The sequence below is a fragment of the Electrophorus electricus genome, chromosome 7, assembly GCF_013358815.1.
Source record: "Electrophorus electricus isolate fEleEle1 chromosome 7, fEleEle1.pri, whole genome shotgun sequence".
Lineage (NCBI taxonomy): Eukaryota > Metazoa > Chordata > Actinopteri > Gymnotiformes > Gymnotidae > Electrophorus > Electrophorus electricus.
This window is the reverse complement of record NC_049541.1, coordinates 8350119-8370365: the sequence shown is the minus strand read 5'-3', so window position 1 is coordinate 8370365 and position 20247 is coordinate 8350119. Positions and strand designations below refer to the sequence as shown.

The 20247-nt window shown below is 38.0% G+C and overlaps 2 protein-coding genes across 3 annotated transcripts in view; one reads left to right on the top strand and one right to left on the bottom strand.

The window, feature by feature from the left end:
• Positions 1 to 1211: 1211 nt before the first annotated feature.
• Positions 1212 to 12097, bottom strand: nr2f6a (nuclear receptor subfamily 2, group F, member 6a). Of its 2 annotated transcripts, none has more exons than XM_027030659.2 (6): positions 12011 to 12097; positions 8187 to 8297; positions 7419 to 7984; positions 6830 to 6924; positions 5927 to 6484; positions 1212 to 4136 (listed from the first exon to the last, which is right to left on the bottom strand). In XM_027030659.2, the coding sequence occupies exons 3-6, from the start codon at positions 7685 to 7687 to the stop codon at positions 3862 to 3864; spliced, it is 1197 nt and encodes a 398-aa protein (XP_026886460.1). In that variant the 5' UTR covers positions 7688 to 7984; positions 8187 to 8297; positions 12011 to 12097; the 3' UTR covers positions 1212 to 3861. The 2 variants fall into 2 exon arrangements, with proteins under 2 accessions (XP_026886460.1, XP_026886467.1); XM_027030666.2 differs by having other exon boundaries at positions 5927 to 6481.
• The window catches only part of LOC113590512 (rho guanine nucleotide exchange factor 28), a 24623-nt gene continuing 15395 nt past the window's right edge, over positions 11020 to 20247 (top strand). Inside the window, exons 1-10 of the mRNA XM_027030679.2 lie at positions 11020 to 11169; positions 13272 to 13413; positions 13506 to 13638; positions 14316 to 14600; positions 15071 to 15667; positions 16252 to 16315; positions 17035 to 17072; positions 18236 to 18296; positions 19121 to 19221; positions 20170 to 20236. Coding sequence (XP_026886480.2) covers positions 15560 to 15667; positions 16252 to 16315; positions 17035 to 17072; positions 18236 to 18296; positions 19121 to 19221; positions 20170 to 20236 — 439 coding nt within the window. The 5' untranslated portion in view covers positions 11020 to 11169; positions 13272 to 13413; positions 13506 to 13638; positions 14316 to 14600; positions 15071 to 15559. The remainder of the gene's footprint in view (positions 11170 to 13271; positions 13414 to 13505; positions 13639 to 14315; positions 14601 to 15070; positions 15668 to 16251; positions 16316 to 17034; positions 17073 to 18235; positions 18297 to 19120; positions 19222 to 20169; positions 20237 to 20247) is intronic.

Genomic DNA, 20247 nt, shown 5'->3' with positions numbered 1-20247 from the left:
TAAAGTTGCTTTAATGTAATGACATGCTAATTACTATCATGGCAACCGTAATGAAATGCTGTCAGCACCTTTAGAGACTTGGGCTATAATTTGTCTTTTTGAAAGATATACCAGTAAATGCACAACAATAATGTAAACTTAATATCTCCAGTCAGTTTGTGTTTAATTACACAACTATAGATACATAGATACATGTATTCAACTTGTTTTTTAATTAGCTACTAAAACTATGTATCTAACTACACATAGAGGCTAATGCTATGTAACTCTTCATCACATCACTGACAAGTGTATTTGTCTTTGCAAGTAATTCCAGTGGGACACAGCAAAAGAATTCTGGATAAATTAATTGGTTAGTCTTATGGTTCTTGTGTACAGCACATTGTGTTCTCGCCATTGTTGTGACATCAAGGTATGCGCTGCAAGTCACATGGGCCTACTATTTATTGGAATGCCTGAAAAGGTTTTATTCAGTGCCGACTCCACCAGTTGTAGTATAATTATCAAGACTCATTAGAAACAGATCACCTTTGTCCAGGGTACCGATTCCTCAAGCCCCAGCTAGTTTCAGCACCTACAATGTGGGCAGCCATCTTGCACCTTGCAGCCATTAAACAAGCCAAGTCCAGTACCACTACTCTTATCCAGCATGTCAGACACACGAGGCATGCATTTATACGGTAAAACACCACCCACCCTTTCACAGCCATACCTGTATCACTGCTGTGCTGAGAACAGTCCACCTCCCAAATGTTTATATTATCTGGACCAAGCAGTGATGAATGTGCGGCCGACAGTGGGATTAAAAACCAAGGGTTCCTGATAAAAGGTAAAAGGACTCTTCTCTGGTATCACAGAGAAAATAATTACGTTTGTTCCTGATAATACAATGCAAGAACCACAATTAGTCCACCACAAATCATTTAGTCTGAAGCAACTTTCTAAAGGTTCACCAAAAAGGTTCAGGAAATCTACACTCCAGTTTAATGAACATTTATTCCCTTTTTTAAATATGAAGCAAAATTCACAAATGCACCTTTTTCAAAACTATTTTTATTTAAACAACTATACACAAGAATTTAGAAAGACAAAGTTAAAATGAACACTGAAATTTTGACGTATGTAGATTAGACATCCTACTCCAATGCCTTACTGTGGATTGAGGTAAATTTAATCATTCAAAAAGGCTAGAAAACAACAAAAAAGCAAAAGTTGGATCCTGTGAATTGTGCGGAGGTTTTGTTTGATTTTACGTTAAAAAAGAAAGGCATGAAAAGCAGTTGCAATAAATGAACATATGACTCAAATCTGTTGCATGGCTTATTATTGTGAAGTCAGTTTGAATTTTTTTTTTAGCAAACATTCCACTGAACAAACTGACAAAGCAATGAGCTGGTGGTCCTACCTTGGCTTAGTATATTCGCACTGTAACTTTATGCATTGAGAACCCAATAACCACAGTTGCTCCTGATATGTAACCATTTGGATAAGCATGCTCTTTTCAGAAGAGGGAGGATGGACATTCCTCTGTGTTGACAAGAAACCAGACTCTCCTGTATTTACAACTCATAGTGCAAGTCCTGAAATCAAACCCTCACAGAGGTTTTCATATGAGCTCTAGTGAAAACGTGGAGACACACATGCAAACAATGCTTCTGTCCCATTATATGAAGGTAAACCATATAAGGGTGTTTGTTTCTCACAGTAAATCAAAAAGCTTTTAGATTTTATGCCACTCTCAACAGGGATGTAGAAAGAATTTTACAATTGAATCCAACAGAGTAACTGAGCATTTCTGAACTAATTTAGCCACTTTCAGATAAAAGAACAGCCAAAGTTGCTCTTTCTAAATTAAACTCTACATCAATATATAATATTTAATGAGGATTCATATTTAAGCATTCATGAGTTACAGGTCTTTGACTCAGATTACCCTAGCACCTAGTGGCCAGTCCAATACAGCTAGCATGCTCAATCAGAAACATGCAAAAGTGCAAAATATATGGTGATATGGGCATAAAGGGCTCATCATGAGTATAGCCATTTACTCATGCTTGTAGAATCTAAATGCCATTCGATGGGTACAACAAAAAATTAAGCATAAATTTTATCAATACAAAAGCAGAATGAAGAAATTATTTTTGACAAATTGCAATTGTTCATGAATGCCCCCAGTCCTCTTGCAGTAAAAGTAAGCATCCAAGGTGTGATGGCATTGTTAACTGATACATATGATGGTTCTTTCATGTCTCTAAGGACAATAGAGGTATTTTTGGTTAAAATATATAGACAAACTCCAAGTTCAGGAATAACTAGCAAAGATCAAGGGAAAAACAGCATGCTAAAGCAGAAATAATTCACACTACTGCACGTATGCATATGGGGGGAAAAAAAAAGCATTTTTGAATAACAGTGGCATTCACTTTCTCTTAATTATTTATTTTAAAATGAAGTAGTCTGTGCATAGAACTATTGTCATTTCTGATATTTGTCCAAGTCAACAGAATATTTCAGGTACTTCAAACATAGTTCCATGTATGATGCCAAGTTAATAGTAGGACACAAGCATACAACATGAATTTGGCTGATGGTTAGCAAATGCATAATTTGTAAGTTAAATGTTTTTCTGCATCTCTAGATATTGGAGGGTGTGACAAATGTTGATTTTAAAATTTAAAAAAAAGAAAAAAATTAAAGCATCAAAATAGGTCTGTTTTAGTACTTTCCTCTCTTTAAGGAGAGACATGACAGTCAATTTGGCTACATTAGCCCCATGTAGGTTAATGAAGTTACTGGAGTCCTTTGGAGTAATTTTGGTAATAAGTACCAACATCAAAATATTAGCCATATGCAAAAGTATACATCTTAGTAACTTTTACCAACATTACAGGTATGTAATAGCACAAAAAATTACTTTTTTCTGATTTTGAGTTTTTTTTAAACAATCTTCTGTTTAAATACTGCAAGTGTGATACTCATCATTACATATCCACAAATAAACGCTGCACTCATTTTCCCAAAATAGCAGTCTGGTCTCAAGAGAAAATGAATAATGGTAATACTAGGGGCCATGGAAATTTAATGCTCAAAAGGACTGGTGTTTCATGCTTGCTCAAGTGCTCTATTGATGTGATCAAATTTACATTTGATCATTACATTTTACACTACACTTTGGTAAAACAAAAATTAGATCGGAAACACTTTGCAGGTATACAGTTAGACTGGTATTTAAAAAACAAACAAACAAACAAAAAAAACCCCAAAACATTTTGTAGGTAGACAGTTGGAGTCTCTCTTGCCCTGCACAAGCTGAAACCACAAGTTTGTGGATGACTATCAATCACTCTTTGGCTGAATATTTTTAGATGTCAGATGTTTCTCAACCCAACAGTAACACTAATGTGTAAAAACCCACAGCAACACTGCTGCCTTACCCACTTGTGTCAGCAGCACCATGCCACTACGAGTGTCTGCACTGTGTTAAGAACTGTCTGCCATCCAAAGAGAAGTCAGCAGCAGTGCCGTGGTCAGAAAATGACTGCTTATGGATGAGACAGAACAGGGCTGAAAGACGGGCAACGGTCTGGAACGGTTTACCTATAAAAAGCACCTATAAGATGTGTGTACCTAATTAAAGAGGCCAGCGAGTATAGGGAAAAGGTAGGTGTTTCCCCCCAGTTTTCCTTTATGTTAGCATTCCCAGCTTGTGCATCACTTTGGAGGACATTAGTCAGCTAATATAGCAGTAGTGTGATTTATTGCCGTGGATAACAGCACAGCCAACATTGGTGTATTGATGAATGCAATACTGCAACCAATGAACAAAACGATGGCCTGACGTTCTGGGAACGGCGAAGAAAACTACTGCCCTGCTGCATAGGGCCAACTGATGGAGCTGCCGGAGAGTTGCATGTCTCGGATGAGGGTTTCAATAGGTGTCTTGCCCACTAGCCGCATGAAAAACAGCTGAGAGATGAGGCTGGCGGGCACTGCCCTGAGAGCAGGCAGGCGCAGCAGCAGACGGCCGAAGCGCTGGGGGTGCCCGGGATACTGCACGCGCTCATACTCTGTCAGTGCCACCTGAACCTTCTCCTGTAAGCTCTCCACGTGAGCTGGATCCGTCAGGCCGCATGCATCTGTGACCAAATAAACACAGTAGAAGAGGGAACAAATGACAGGTCAGAAATAACGGTAAAGTCAGACAGAATGTTAAGAGAGGTGTCCAAGGAAAGTTTGAAGGATTCCTCTAAATTGTTTTTTTTTAAAGTACGTAGACCCAATTTTACCGAACGGCCATCCTTAGCATATCATATGTCACACAAGAGTCTATGGCATTTCAGTAACTGGGAGGCAGTCGTTCATGTAGGAATGACGAAAGTTATAACCTTCACACTAGAACTAGAAGTCCTTGAGACATTATTTAGTCTTTAGGGCAATGTCCTGCATTACCAAAAAAGGTGCTGTAGCTTATATACAAATATGATTTGTCTTCTTTTAACATAAAAAAAAAAAGAAAATAGGAAAAAGCAAATAAGTAGAAATGAAAGTCAAGGAGGTCACTTTTGTAACATGGGTAAGGCAACTTTTAAGCACTCAAAAGGTCTCAAATATGTTCAAAACCAATCCAGAGAAAATGGCTTATTTTTAGAGCCTCACTGTTTTTTGTTCAACTAATTTATAGACCTTCGTACATTTCCAAGTATAACAAGGAGATTAAGTTACGGTTAAACTAAACTGAAAAGGAAATAAATACCCTGAATTTGCTTTGCTTTTTAAGGACCTGGCATAATAGTCAAGATGAACACAGCCAGCATGTAGTTACAGAAACATCCAAACTCATGTTGTACCAAATTCAGCAGCACTGCCATGAGAACTTTCTCCTCTTGGGAGCACATCCTATGCCTTACAATTGAAAGCTGAGGTTGTCAGCTATCTTTTGGTTATATCGACTAAATCAAATGTGAGAAAGATCTTTAAATCACTTTTATGCATAAAGAAAATATCCCAGATCTCCTTCTAACCTACAGTGCTTCAAATAATAAAAGGAATAGAGTACACACAACAAAGGTGTCCTTGTTCTACTACATTGAACAATTAGTCTATTCAATAAAAACCTGCAGGTTGCTATTCTGTTCTTTGATCACAAAATACACAGGTATTTTGCAAAACTAATTATTCCCCTCGATACAAACAAAACTACCACATCTGGTTTCAGTGATTTGACTACACAGACTACATAGCTGAGGAATCTTGATAAGCTGCCCAGTCAGAGGTTCAGTTCTGCATCAGGCAGTGACTTGCAAATTCATGTTTTGCTTAATGTTTTGATTAACAATTCTTAGAATTTAATACATTTGTTAATTGAGTTTTCGACCAGCAATGTAAACTGCACTTAAATCGTTCTCCTGTGGAATGCTATCTTATTTTTGCTCATCTTGCATTAAAGTCTGTGCTCTTCAATAAAATGCTCCCAGACCGTGCTTCTTTCAAGTACTCAGGTAAGCCCATTAAATTTATTGCAGAAAACACTTTGGCACAAAGTATACACTGGTGAGCCAAAACATTATGAAAACCTTCAAGATCTCTGTGGTAGCCCTTTGGCACGTAAGACAAGACCTCTGTGGTACCAAAATGCTGGGAGATGGGCTCATTTGCAAACAAATGTAACAAATTTGTCTCACATTTTCTAGATTTAAATGTGCACTACCCAAGACTCCTCATGTATCCATATTTACACTATGGTTGTGTCAGGGATTTAGTCAGCAAGCAATGCCTTTTATAGGCCACACTGCTAGAAAATGCACCTTTTCCCCAAATCATTTCACCAAACCTAATTTCATTACACACCAACAATTGGCTATACTTATGCACATAAGCAACTAACAGATAAAAGCCACAAAGTCAATGGGATCTGGATAAAGCTCACCTGGTGAGAAGAGGGCAATGGCCTTAAGGCAGCTGTATTCTGCAGAGTCCACCTGTAGGCGGTTCAGCTTCTCCACCTGGTCCTGAAAGATGCGGACCTGGTCCATGAAAGACACCACACGCTCAGCTGACATGGGGGACGAATGGAAGCCGGCAGCGGCCAGCAACGGCGCTGTGTGCAGAGGCAAGCCAGATTGGGCAGCGTTCAGGATGAACAATTCGCTCCAGCTGAGACGCAGCAGGGCCACCTGCTCTGGAACGGGCAGCTCAGGGAAGTAGGGGATGGTGCGGGACCATTCAATGATGCTGAACAGGAGTCTGGCAGCCAGCTCACAGATGTTGTCGATGCCCATGCCGCCACTGCTGGTCCCCTGCTGGCCGTACTGGTGGCTATAGCGGCTGTTGGGGTAGGGCTCGGCCTGGAGGAGCTGTGAGATGAGCTCCGACACCGGCTGCCCGTTGTAGAACTCGCTCACTCCTCCAATGCTGCCGCCACCTATCGGCGTGGTGGATGGGCTGAGGCCAGCATGCGATGGGGGTATTCGACCACGCTGAACTGCTGCAGGAGGAAGGGAAGAGTGACTGTGAAAGTTGGGGCCAGAACAGTGTTGGATGACAGGACAGATGGGAGATGCAAAAGAAAATGAAGGGGGAAAAACCTTCTCTTCTAACATAAAAAAACAAACAAACAAAAAAAAACAAAACAAAATATCATTTAAAAATAACAGCTGTAATAAGCTCAAAACTTACAAACTTGTTGTTTTAGTTAAACTTATGCAAACTATATAATGCAGAAGAAAAAAAATTAAACCAACTTGAGCACCAACACTGTTAATGTCAATAAGTATATGGATTGGGCTTGGAAAATGTATGGATCTGGATGTCTGGTGAGATGAAGACACACCTTCTTTACGCATCCCCACCCGGAAGCACTTCTTTAAACGGCAGTACTGGCACTGATTTCTGTGATGTTGGTCAATCTGGCAGTCCCGGTTGGACCTGGAAATTAAAAACAATGAGTATAATTCAAAATAGAAATAAAATTGAAGCAATCAGAACACAGTGATATTAGTAGAATGAAGTAAATAAATAAATGTAAATGATTGTCTCCAGCATTATAGAGATAAATAATATTATTGTATTGCAACAGAGAATTAAAAGATATCAAATCTAAATTCTAGAAAAAAAAAACAGCATGTTAAACAAAATAAATAAACAATGATTTAATTTTCATTCATGTTCAGTTGCTCAGTGGTCAGATTTAAAATGTAACACCACAAATTTAACAACTGTTTCAGACACAAAAGTACTGGTTTAGCTTTCTTCTGGACAAGCTCATACACATTTCACTCTCTACCAGAAAACAGCTCACATGTACTGGAGGGTTTGTTTGCATAATTTCCAAGATAATAATAATAATTTGATAACATTGCTTATCGAGGCAAGATACTAATATCAGTGATTAGTCTCAGAAAGGGAAAACAAACCATTACCTGCAGGTGTAGGTCAGGTTGCGCCGAACGCTCCTCTTGAAGAAGCTCTTGCATCCTTCACATGTAAATACACCATAGTGTTTCCCGCTAGATTTATCACCGCACACCACACAGTCCACCACACAGCCTTTGTCGTCTTCTCCTGCCTCTATGTCGCTGCCACCGCCTTGTGGTGACCCATCATCCTCATCACCCCTAAGATAGCCCTTGTCTCCAAGTCCATTAGTATTCCCATTGGGATCTCCCCATCCCCCTCTCACCATGGCCATTGCTTAGTTATCAACAAAGCCACAGAGGGAATATGCACGAACTGCACCGTCAGGACAGGCGATACAGCTTGCTTAACAGCTCCTTTGGTGTGCGGTGCTCTAAATCCTCCGTAGGCATCTAGACCTGGAAATGGTCCACAACGTGACACAAAGGCTCCGTTCAGGATCCTGAACCAACTGTTCAGTCAGTCAATCAGTTCTTGCTTTGACTGGAAAAGGCTGCATGTGTGTGCTCTTTCTGGCCTTTGTTCATATTTACAAGCTTTTCGTTTTCAGCTGTACTCAACAGAACATGACCTGCAACAGAAAACTCTTTGTAAGTTTAAGATTGACATTATTTTACCTTTAAGATTCACACAAATCAGGGATAAGTGGTTTTAACCCCAGGACACTAAAATAACACCAATTCTTTCTGTATATGGCCCCGCCCCATTATTAGTCACCATGTTGGCAAGGACACAGCTAGGCGCATGTAAGGGCATATAAAAGAGAGGCTTACATTTAAGTCAGCTAATCAGACTTCAGACAGATATGAAGTTTCATATACACCATCAATCTTTGGCTTGTCCAAAATGTTGTGCATCCATCTATCCAGGTCTACTCAAACCACCTAACAATAAAAACAGAAAGGATAATTTACATTAAAAAAAAATACATAAAGGAAAGTAATTTAATTTGCTTTTCCAATTTCAGCTAAAGAGATTTACGTGAAATTGGCCAAAGCTTAGGTTTTTAAATTTGCTTTTAAACAGAGACTAGCATGTCCCTTTTGGCTCTACAGGTTAATTTGACAGACCATCTGGACTAAGTGACAGCCCAGAAAATATGCAGAAAATGTGACTTACTGCAGTCTCACTGCTGGACATTTAAAACATTAATCTACCAGCCACTGTGGAAACAAATTTTCATATTTTCTGAATGAAAAAACTGAATAGTCCTAATAGGTTATATGCAGCAGCCTGAAAATCAATCAATAAAATGCATTAGCTTTACTTTATAACAATCCATTAGGTCTATGTTACTACAAACTTTATAAAACAAATAAATAAAACAAAAAACAAAAAACAAACCCAAAACACAGTCCAATCTTGAATGCACTTCTAAGCAAATGTGTATAAACTGCATTCCTGGCAACCATTATAATCATAACTCTTCCCTGCTGACCAGCAGATCGACCAGCCACGCCCTCTCTAGGCATGTGCCCGTACCAGCATAATTGCAAGTATTCTCTTAACAAATCTACTGTAACACTATTTAGCCAGAAGTATGTGGTTATCTGGCCATCACACCTATATGAGCTTGCTGGACATCTCATTCCAAAGTCATGGGTGTTTAACATGGAGTTCCGTCAGAATATCAAATAGTGAAGTGTGATTCATGAGTCCAAAGCACAGGTTTCCACTGCTCCAGAGTCCAGCAGTGGAGAGCTTTATGTCACTCCAGCCAAAGCTTGGCTTTGTGCATAGTGATCTTAGGCTTATGTGCAACTGCTTGGCCATGGAAACCCATTTCATGAAGCTCTCTACACAGTTCTTGTGCTAATGTTGCTTCCTGGAATAATTTGGATCTCTGCAGTGAGTGATACAAGAGAACAGGCGTTTTATGTGCTTTATTTCTTGGTGGCCAAATACAGAAAATGTAGAGCTAGAACATAGCCTATATAAATATACAAGTGAAAATTACATCTGTCCTAACTAACTAATCTATTTACTACATTTACCATGCTTTCTGTTGGTACATATAATCCTTGCACAGCCGTGCTACACTTTTTGTATTCCTTTACAGTGATTTTGAGCAGGGTTACTAATGCAAAAGTAGCCTACTGATCCTGTTAAGGCTATGACAATAAAGAGACTGAGACTTTTGCATACTGCCTATGCTTTGGCAAACACTGATACGGTAGTGTCTTTGCTTTTGCTACTTAAAAACATCATGCAGAAATCAATAGATTTTGCTTAAAAGATGATTTTGAAATCTCAAATAGTACCCAAAAAAAAAAAAAAAATTGCACTGGAGGGCACTGCAGCCCAAAAACACCTTTTCTTCTACAAGTCTGTTTACTCCTTGCATTGACATGCAATTCTGGTCTTCACATCATGTTTGCATTCCATTTGGCCACATGAATATCCAGGGGTATCCAGGTGTAAATATCCATGAATATCCAGGTGTGGATTTTGACCAAGTTTAATACAAGTGTAAACGGAATGCGTTTTCAATATCCGCATACAATTACATAAATGAAAATATGTCTGCAGAGTGCTGGCAGATGAGATGTAATACAACATGGAGAATTGCAAGGTGGAGTATCCAGAAATCCAGTGCATAACTGCACTCTGGGCTGACGAAAGTGTCCAAGTGAAGCTGGACGGATGGAAGGATGAGACATCATTGCCTGCATTAATTGTCCTTTGACAGCATATAATATTTGACATTTTTATTACTAATTACATTTATTACCATTAAATTTTTAATAAATTACTATTTAACACAGTAATATTGGTAGGAATTGTTAAAACCCCCCGTTTACAATATGAAGTAATACTGGAATGGACATGTGTTGGTGTGCTTTTTATGCAGGAGAATAAAATTGGATCTCCTCTGGTCACGCTAGGGGTGGCCATATCCGAGTATATCTAGATATGATCCAAAAAAGAAACACGTAATGCAAGATGTAAACAGGTCCTGCATTTTTCTGAAAAACGCATTCTTGTTCAACTATAATGACCAATGTCACTATGACTCCCTACCTAGCTAGAAAATAACCTGATACAACTCTGTCTGAGAAAGGTTAGCTTATTAAAGTGACTGAAAAATCTGCAGTGCGTTACTCCAAAAGAAACTGGTCGTGTGCTCAGAAGCGGATAGTTTTCATCCGATAGCGCCTCCAGCCGCAACGATCAGAAACAAGCTCGCGCTTGCGATGCTATGTGAATTTTTAGGTAATTTTAGAACCGGTTTATCGTAGGTCAAACTCTTCCACTTTGCTTACTTATAGGTCATGTTTGCCTAAGAAACAGAGCGTGCGCTTATTGGGCATGGTGTTATTGCATTTATAAGTAGAACAAGTTTATTGATCCGTTGTTTACTGTTTCCAAACAAGCTATATAATTATTAACGTCTTCAGTATCCTATATTCCATCTTAACCAAGGGCTATTCGGTAAATGGCTAGTACGCTTTAAAACAAAGAGACGTTTAGGTTGTTTGCTCTGGTTTTATAGCTGTAATCCGAACGCAAAGCAGGACCATGACCTCAAATGACAACGGTCACACACCCACAAAGGCAAACTTGAACTCGAAAGCTTAATCTCTGCAAATGCACAGACCTCTTAGTGTAATACGCTGGACTGAACATCCGGTTCGCTACATCTGACCTGAGAATCAAATCAATAAGATAAGCAGCCACCATATCCATCAGGGGAAAAAAAATCAAGCTAGCTAGCTAACGACAATGCTCGGGGCGCTCAATAACTCAAGAAGTCAGGTGAGAGAAAATCCCGTCCCGATTGCGATCATGTTCCCCGAGCACTCCCTCATCGCACGGATTCTTAATTGGGTCAGCGTGCTAATAATTTCTGTATAAGGAGGTACGCAGCGGTTTGTGCCAGACCTATGTTAGCTAGCTAGCTAGCTAGCTAGCTAGCTATTTATTACTGTGCCTACGTCGACAGCAGTTGGCTTGCTGTTTTGTAAATATCCCGCGGTCGTTCAAGGATAGCCACTCAGTAGCTAGCAGGTTACTGCTTGTCCACCATCCATGTTAGATAACTAGCTAGCTAGCGATAGCCAACCCGTTGTTGTGACTGCATTGTTAACCCACGATATCCCAATCGCTCAACTGTCGAAAATGCAACGATATCCTAGCGGCTACACGTACTGACAGTATATGTGTATGTATAATGAGAAAGTCCTAACATTTTAATGGAAAATAATAGCAATTAGCTAGCTAGTGTCTTATTTCTGTTGATGAGAGGAAGTGTGGTCTTCCCTTAACTATTGCAAAAAGTCATTCTAGATCTCTCAAATAGTTGTTATTAACTGGCCAAAATCGACCCAGCTCACTCTGCAGGATATGGGAATATGCTTGCTATTGATTTTAAATAAGCAACGTATCTAGCTATCTTACCTAGCGAGTCTTCTATCATTTTGTAAAAGATGCTTTAGCCAGATATCCAGCGCGGCCTAACCAGTAGACTGAGTAGCGGAGCTATGACTAAAAGGGAAATGCTATTTTGAAGTTTAAGTGACCTTAAACTCATAGCTCTGAACAGAAGTGCATTTCACAAGAAAATTCAACTTTCCGCGAAACGATTTCTTATGCTTACCTTCGAAAGCTGAAACTGGTCCAACGTTCAACAAGCAATACAGTTTGGTGCTCGCGCCTCCTCGCGTGCCTGGAAGGGAAGTCGAATATAACTACGGTGGCCCGTACGCCAATACTAGCAAATCGTGGGGGGAGGGGAGTGGTGGTGGAAATGACACAAGTACAAATACTCTAAAAGAGGAGGACATTGAAAAATACAGAAGAATACAGAGGAAAAAGACAACTAGCAAGTCATTATATATTACGGGACAGCATACAGTTCTTTGGGGCACCAGCATATACAAGACAACACACATCCCTGTGGGGCTCTATAGTGTACAGGACAGCACATAGCCCAGGGGTGCTCCAGCATTTACAGGACATCCCATAGCTCTGGGAGGCTCCAGCGTTAGAGTTGGATGAGCAGGATGACATGTTCTGGACCCTGACAGTGTCATCCTGTTACTCAAAAGGTCAAGAGCTATATTGCATTATAAAAATGAGAATACTACAATTATAGAATAATTGTCCTACTGCCACAAGTTAATAAAAAAGGTTTGTGCTTTCCTTTCTCCTGGTAACCAATGTTCCCATTCCCAATGTATGTTCTGACCAATGCCCATTGAACTAGTCAGCTCTTAAGTTCAGCAACTTTCCAAACCTATATACTTGAGAGGATTAATGCATTGGACTGTGATAAACCCGGTTAGGAAGGCCTTGAAGGTACGAACAGAAATCAAGGTGCTTGGTTTGCAGATTATTCTCAGGTGGTAATCATGATGTAATGCATTCACTTTCCCATCCCAAAGTCACTAATTCTAAAAACCACTAGTTTCAAGTTAGCCCAGCTGCAGAGCACCTATTGTATGTTTTTGAATGTATCTGTGTAACTAAGTTATGCTACTTATGCCATGTGTGGGAAAACTGTTCCACTGCATAACATATGGAAAACATATTTGTAAGATATACAATGGAATGTTAACATATTTCGGTATGTAATTGTTAACTATAGAGTAATCTTGCCCATTAATACAGAAGTCTTTAAAGATTTTTCATTCATAACTGAACGCTTATGCATTTGCTTTTCTCTTTATGCGCTGATATTTTTTTACATTCCATTTATCGTTTTCTTTTCTTCTCTCTCCTTCTTTTCTTGACCTCCTCCCTTGTTTTTTTGTTCCTCCCCCATCCTCTGTCAACCACCCCTCCCCCCCACCCCTATAATTCGGTCTGTCTCTCGCCCTCATTTTCGTTTTCATTCTTTCTTACTGTGTGTACTGTAGTCACACATCTTCTATGGTTCCTGGTTTTCCAGCTTCTGAGAGAAGACAGGGATTTTGCATTTGCATGTTTATTTTTAATCATTATAAAGCTTCAGGCGCTGTTGCAACCATGGAGCTAAGCAGAAAAGAAGTGCCCCTTTATGTGAGTATAAATGTATATGTGTGTGTGTGTGTGTGTGTGTGTGTGTGTGTGTGTGTTCATGTGGGCACTGTTCATGTGTTTGTGTGTCTCAGGGTCAGGCAAGAGTCTTCGCTTTGATCCCCTTAGTAATGGAAGATGAGGAGGTTTTTGTGGTTATAGAAGGATCCAGTCTTCTTCATGTTCTCCCAACTAAAGTTCACTCCATTCTGTACTTCATTGCTCCAGGTAACTCCATGTTATTCCTGTCCTTTGTTTGTCTCTCTTAATCCCTATTTTCAGGTTCTCCATGGCAAACATTAACTTATTAAATTATCAGAGTACCCTTCAAAAAATTATATATTTTTTGCTGTTGTTTGTCTGATCTGGCATGTTATTGTTTGAACTTTTTCGTCATTTTTTGGTCATCATTCCAAAGCTTTCATTTTATTTTATTTTTTTAATAGAAATCTTCAAATCTTGATTTCAAACAAAGGGCTTTTAATTTCAGTGTCATTTGAACTAAATGAAAGTGGCAGTATGATTCATGCCATTCTCTAATGGCAAAATAAAATCACCCACTGAGACTCAAAATATGTTCATGTATATTTTACACTATGACCATATTTAAATATATAAACACATTTAAATATATAAAATATTATCCTATGCGCGCGCGCGTGTGTGTGTGTGAATGAGTGTGTGTGAATATAGCCATAGTGTAAATATTTTTGCTATTAGAGGGCAATGTGCCTCATTTTACAGTTGAGTGCCTTTTTGTTTCATTAATGTTCAATCCATGTGCAATTTGTTAGTGAAGTGCATAGACTATTTACTTATCTACAATATATTGACTCTGTCATATGAGGAATTAATGTGTGTTTGTGTGCTTGTGTGTGTATATATGTGTTCATGCATGCATACAGGCCATAATCAACAGGAGACAGTTTGTGTGAAAGCATACACACATATCAAAGGTGTGGTGAGGTATGTGGGCATGTCATTTCTGACATACGTGGAAGATGATGCACAGGAACTGGCTGAGTACCTGGTAACCCATAGTAACTGCCTCAGCACAACTGAATACAGGGATCTGATTCGTCAGTATGGTTTGAGTAACTGCAGCACCCAAACGCAAATGGATCAGCGTGTCACACTTGCTTTGGCGAACCTACAAACCCCTTATGATCTACTCAGCCAGTCAGCACAAGGTGTGTGTGTGTATGGCTATAAGTGAACCCACTTATATTCCTCTATATTCCTGTGTGTGTTCCTCTATATTCCTGTGTGTGTGTGTGTGTGTGTGTGTGTGTGTGTGTGTGTGTGTGTGTGTGATCTGATTTGTTCTGGATTCTGCTTCACATCCAAATGACACAAATTTCCGGAAATGAGGAGCAGAATTCTAAACTCAGTATTTTAACTGAATTAGGTCACTGCGGTAACCAGAGGCAAGACAGGATACTCTAATTACAGTGTTTTGTGATTGAAGGGTTGGTTTATAGATATAGAGAGTTAGAGTTTCTGTGTAATATACAGGTGTGTTATATTAATTTCTCTTTCTTCTTTCATTGTTTCTTCTCTCTCTCTCTCTCTCTCTCTCTCTCTCTCTCTTTCACTCTCTCTTTCACTCTCTCTCACTCTCTGTATGTGTGTGTATGTGTGTGTGTGTGTGTTCATGTAGAGTCTCTCTTGCATCTTTGTGTGAGGTTGGGCTTTGTACGTGTCTTAGAGTTCCTCCTCTGTCAGCCTGGTGCTCTGATGGTCATAAGCTCACCCAATCAGGAAGGAGACACACCGCTAGAACTTGCCCGGCAGACCAAACAGCATGATCTATTAAGGCTTCTCACCCAGTAGAAAGATTTTTATTTCTCTTTCTTATATGACTTTTCTACATTTGGTGAATGTTATCATGCTGGCAGTTATTTAATAATAATTTGCTCAATGTGTGCGTGTGATTGCTCAAAAAGCCACAGCAAGCATAGGTAGCTTTACATTTTACATTTTATAGATCTATGGGATGTAAACTCTGCTATATTTACATTTCTTCCCTTTTCTTTAATTTTCTGTCTCTCTCAGTCCTCCTAATCCACTAGCTACACCCCTGGCAGGGGTTTCTCAGGTGTGGATAGGTCGCTCTCATCTCCTCAAGTATAACCATTCTCTTGGAGTCATGTCACTGTCAGTGTGCATTTCCCACTATGTGTACTCCATTCATCACATGCAGTCAACCATCTTACTACTAAGAGACTGTATAAGGGACTCTTCCCTACTGCACAAGGTAATCTTAGCTTCATCCAGATTTTAATGATTTAGACTAAAAATGACTTTAGGAAAGGACTGTTTTGTATAGTGGTGTAAGCAGGAACTGATTTAAATGTGGGATAATAAAAGTCTAAATGAAATCGCTGTGATAAATTAAATTGAGAAGTGTAGTGCAATACCAGACACTACTAGAAGCTGTTGTAGCATTTGGAATATGTCACTTCATTTATTTATTTATGGAGGTTCCATTGTTTTTGACTTCTTTATGTGACCAAACTTCAATCAGTAGTGCAGATAGTTGTCTATGGCTTCCAGACAGAGATGGAAAAAATCCATGGTACTGCTTTGTTAATTATGTTTCTCACCATAGCAGCCAATAAAATGTGATTAATGGGCATGTTCATTTGATGCCTGAGACTTTGACCTTTAATGAACATCATTGTAGTGCAATTACTATGTAAAACAATTTTACTTTACACGTACAGTATCAGATGCACTATATGCATGTTTTGTAAACATTTGTAACTGTCATAAAATATTTCAGGTGTGGTTCCTGCCTATCACTGTCAATGGTTTATGTGTGTGTGTGTACACTCTCAGATTGAAGAACTTGGTGCCAGTAAAGTGAACAGGCCAGATCAGGACACTTTAGTATCACCTTTAGGTTTGTGCTTCAAATTCCCTAGAGTTCAAATCTGTGAATATTACTTAAGTGGGCAAAGATTCCTGATTTGAAATATCAAAAATAGAATATGAAAAAATGTCAGTGTCTAGAATTACTGTTTTTTATTTTTGCTTATATCAGACATATAAATCATGCTAAATGGACCATCCACTTACATAATGAGACTTATATCTGTGTTGCATATATGAGCCAATTTTAAATCTCATTCTGCCAAGAATTTGTATTTCATTTTCTATTTTTCAAGTTTTCTATAGCAGAAATCAAACTAGCATCTAACTGCTATGTACAGTATTGGCATTTGGCTATTTGGACTGAAGATGCCTGTATACAATCTGACTACCTTTTTAGAAGTTCAGTATAGTGCAAGTATAAACAATGAATAAGAATCATTAAAGCTAATTAATCATCAGACAATTTAATTTTCTGCATCTACTGTGGAAAAATGAAGTCGGGAGTTATTGTAGTTACTTTGTGGTTCAAAAAATGTCATTGCTATCCATATCATCTGACTCAGACTCTCCTATCTTCCTAATAATACAAGCTATACATACTTGTCTCATGTTCATATAGGATTCACAGATTCAAATCAAAATTTGTGTACAGCCCTAATCACAAGAGAAGCAGTGTTGTATAAATTAATGTGATTTGTGTGTTTCCACTGTTTATGTGTCCTTTACACTCTGCCCTCTTCAATCTAGATGAACCACATTCAACACATGCAGTCGCACCATACAACGTGAGTGGAAATATACATTTTCTGTTGGTTGTGTTATAATCTTCATCTCTGATTTTTAGGGAACTGGATCACTGTGCAGTCAATTCAACTCAATTCAATTCAGTAAGCTTTATTGGCATGACCATATGCATTAACAGTATTGCCAAAGCAGCATTACAATAAACAACATGAATGAACCTTTGAATTAAGTAAATTAAGAATTCTGTTATAATAATGCATTTGAAAATACCTGTAATTGGTAATAAATAATCACTGAAAGAATTGAAAGGAAAGAAGTGAAAAGAATAGAAAAAAATAATAATAAAGATGGGAAAAAATTAATAATTAGATAATTACATAAGCTGGGAGATACAGCCTGCATGTGTGTGTAAGTGTGTTTGTATGTGTGTGTGTCTGTGTGTGTATCCCCCATATTATAGCAGGCAGATATATATTACCCAGTTAAAGCGCTAAAGCGCTGCTTTCTTTCTTTTCTCCCAATAGAATGGGCAGTTTGTCAGTTTTGGATAGAGACTTAAAGATGGGGTGTGTCATCTCAAATTTTGTGAAGTACTGTATTTAGTTGAATGTTTCACACTCAGTCAGAAAGTGCAGCTCTGTCTCTACAGTGTCTTTGTTACACTGCTGGCAGACTCTCTGGTCTCTGGGCAGCCATAATTTCTTATATCAGGCGATCTGGTTAGGCAGGTTGTGTTCACGGAATCTGGACTTTGTAATCGTGGTTCTGTGTTTAATTTTAGTCTGATTGTTTGTATTTCAGACTGGTCCTGATATGGAACAGTATTAGTGTTTGTTAATGAACTCAGTGTCAGGACCAGCTGTGTGTCAATTACTCTCTTCCAGTAACCAGTCAATTACTCTCTTCCCTAAAAAGCACTTCTGCATTAAACAGTTATTGCTCTTTTGTGTTTTTGCAGTTTTGAAATTGTTCAAATTCCAGCCAACATTCAAGCACTGTCAAAACTGAGATACTATCAATGCACAGTTAGACCTGCTTGAAAAAATAATCTAATAATCAAATAATAATCACATCTAATAATACTACATTTCAATGCTGAATTGTTTATCAGTTTTTATTGTCTTCTCTCTTATTTTTCCCCAAATGTTTTTTTATTTTTATTTTTTTATTTTATTTATTTTTTTTATTTATTTTTTGTTGTCAGGTATGGTTAAGCAGTTCAAGTGCTGATGAAGATGAAGAACTTCTATTATCTCTAAACTCTGGTAAATTCTTTAATTTTACAGCTACATATTTACTACTCTCATTTGCTACAAAAATATATTTACTACTGGAAAACATGCCTTTAAAATTTTATAAAATTACTATGAAAGACCTTTATAACTTGTGTTCCACAAGTTATGATTTACCTTGAACTTGAGCATTACAAGTTTTGATTCTTTTCACACACACACACACTGATTATGGTTATTATGGTTTTATGATAGGGCGCATTGTTTTAATGACAACTTCAAGACAGTTATTTTCTGTCATTTATTTTTTCTTAAAACATTAAATTAATTATGTAGTTACAAAATAAGTATATTTTGTAAAACAAGTGGTTGGTGATATTTTAAAGTAAAAGTGAAAAATAAACTATCTTATATTTCCCCTGAAATTCATTTCAGATGAAGACCACCCAACAATACTTTATCACATCAAGTTTTACTTGCTTTTTAATACAGCCAATCTGAAAACTGTGCAAAATTTGCAAGCATGTAGCACTACTTTCAAAAAGTACCAAATGGATGTAACAGCACAAAACTTGGAAACATTTACATTACCTGAGATCTTCAAAATGTACCAAATGCATGTAAAAGCTGTTAAATTTGACTATATGTTTCCCACAATTTATAAACCATCACAAGTCATAAATAAATTAGCCTTAAGTAATTCTCAGGAGAAACATTTTATTTCAATTCTAACTGTAATAATTGTAAGGTTTTTTTTAATTGCTAGAATAATTTCTCAACATAATAAGCCATTGTTACTTAAATTTGATTTAAAACATTATAACCTGGTTTCACCATGTATTTAATTGTTTTAATAGGTGGATCAGATAATCATTCTAATTTGAGTATCAGCTCTCCTGTTGGATTCAGTGAAATCTTAGAATCCAGTGTGGGAAGCATACGTGCTGATGAAGAACAGGTAAAATTACATTACAATGCGAATTCTAACATGAAAGTTATAAGAATAGTAATTGTAAAAATTAGAGAAAATATATCCTAGTATGTAATTCAAAGCATACACATGGTTGAAAGCATGCCAAATCAATGGTCACCTGCCTAACAACAATTTTGTGGTTACTCACAAAACTCAGTCACTGGTCGAAGAAGGTATGTTTGAGGCACATGAAAATAACAGGTGTAAATAATCATCTATCTTGGCTGTTGACTTGTACTCAGATCATTTCCTTCTGACAAAAACTGGCCTAAAGGTTGGACAACTGACAGTCCAATGTGGTATTGGTGCTGAGAGAGGCATAAAATAATGCACACCATTTACACCATGAACAATGAACAAATGGGACTTTACAGAATTCTACTTTGTGTTGACAGTTTGCGAAGGAAGTAAAAAACTGAATACAAGTATTGGAAGAAAAAAAATTAGCAGTAGATTTTTTCAGCATGACAATATCTGGTACCACAAGGCAAGGATTCAATGATGTTTCTCCAAACAGCTCAGTGAAATGCACGGAACACATTTAAGGGATATGGTTGGACCTTAGAAGTCAGGGTTATGTTCAAGGGTTAAATCAACACAAATATTGGAGCAAGCATGCTGCTGTGTGATGAAGTTGACACATTTTTCTGCCCATATCAAAGGTCTGATGTGCAAAAGACCACTGAGAGTCACTTCACATTAAACACATTTGTACTAAATATTCACCATGTATGTAACAACCCTTTAATACACTGTTTCTTATTATGCATATACAGAGTACAAATGCATCGGTACACAGGGTTCAATTGTAATTTATGGTACAATTACATATGTAACACTGATGGTGTATAAGTATAGTGAAAACATTTGCTTTTATTGGTAGTGATAAAATATGCTGTAATGTTCAGTGAGAATTTAATATTTTGCTCCCAGGAACCCTGCTCCGAGTCTGACTCAACTGCCAGCAGCCAATCAGGAATGCTGGTTTGCAGTGCAACAGGTGGGTGTGTG

Coding starts and splice junctions, on each gene's coding strand:
- nr2f6a (XM_027030659.2), bottom strand. CDS start 7,687: ATGGCCATGGTGAGAGGGGGATGGGGAGATCCCAATGGGAATACTAAT. Junction 6,925..7,418: donor AACCTGACCTACACCTGCAG/GTAATGGTTTGT, acceptor TTTAATTTCCAG/GTCCAACCGGGACTGCCAGA. Junction 6,485..6,829: donor GGTGGGGATGCGTAAAGAAG/GTGTGTCTTCAT, acceptor TTCCTCCTGCAG/CAGTTCAGCGTGGTCGAATA.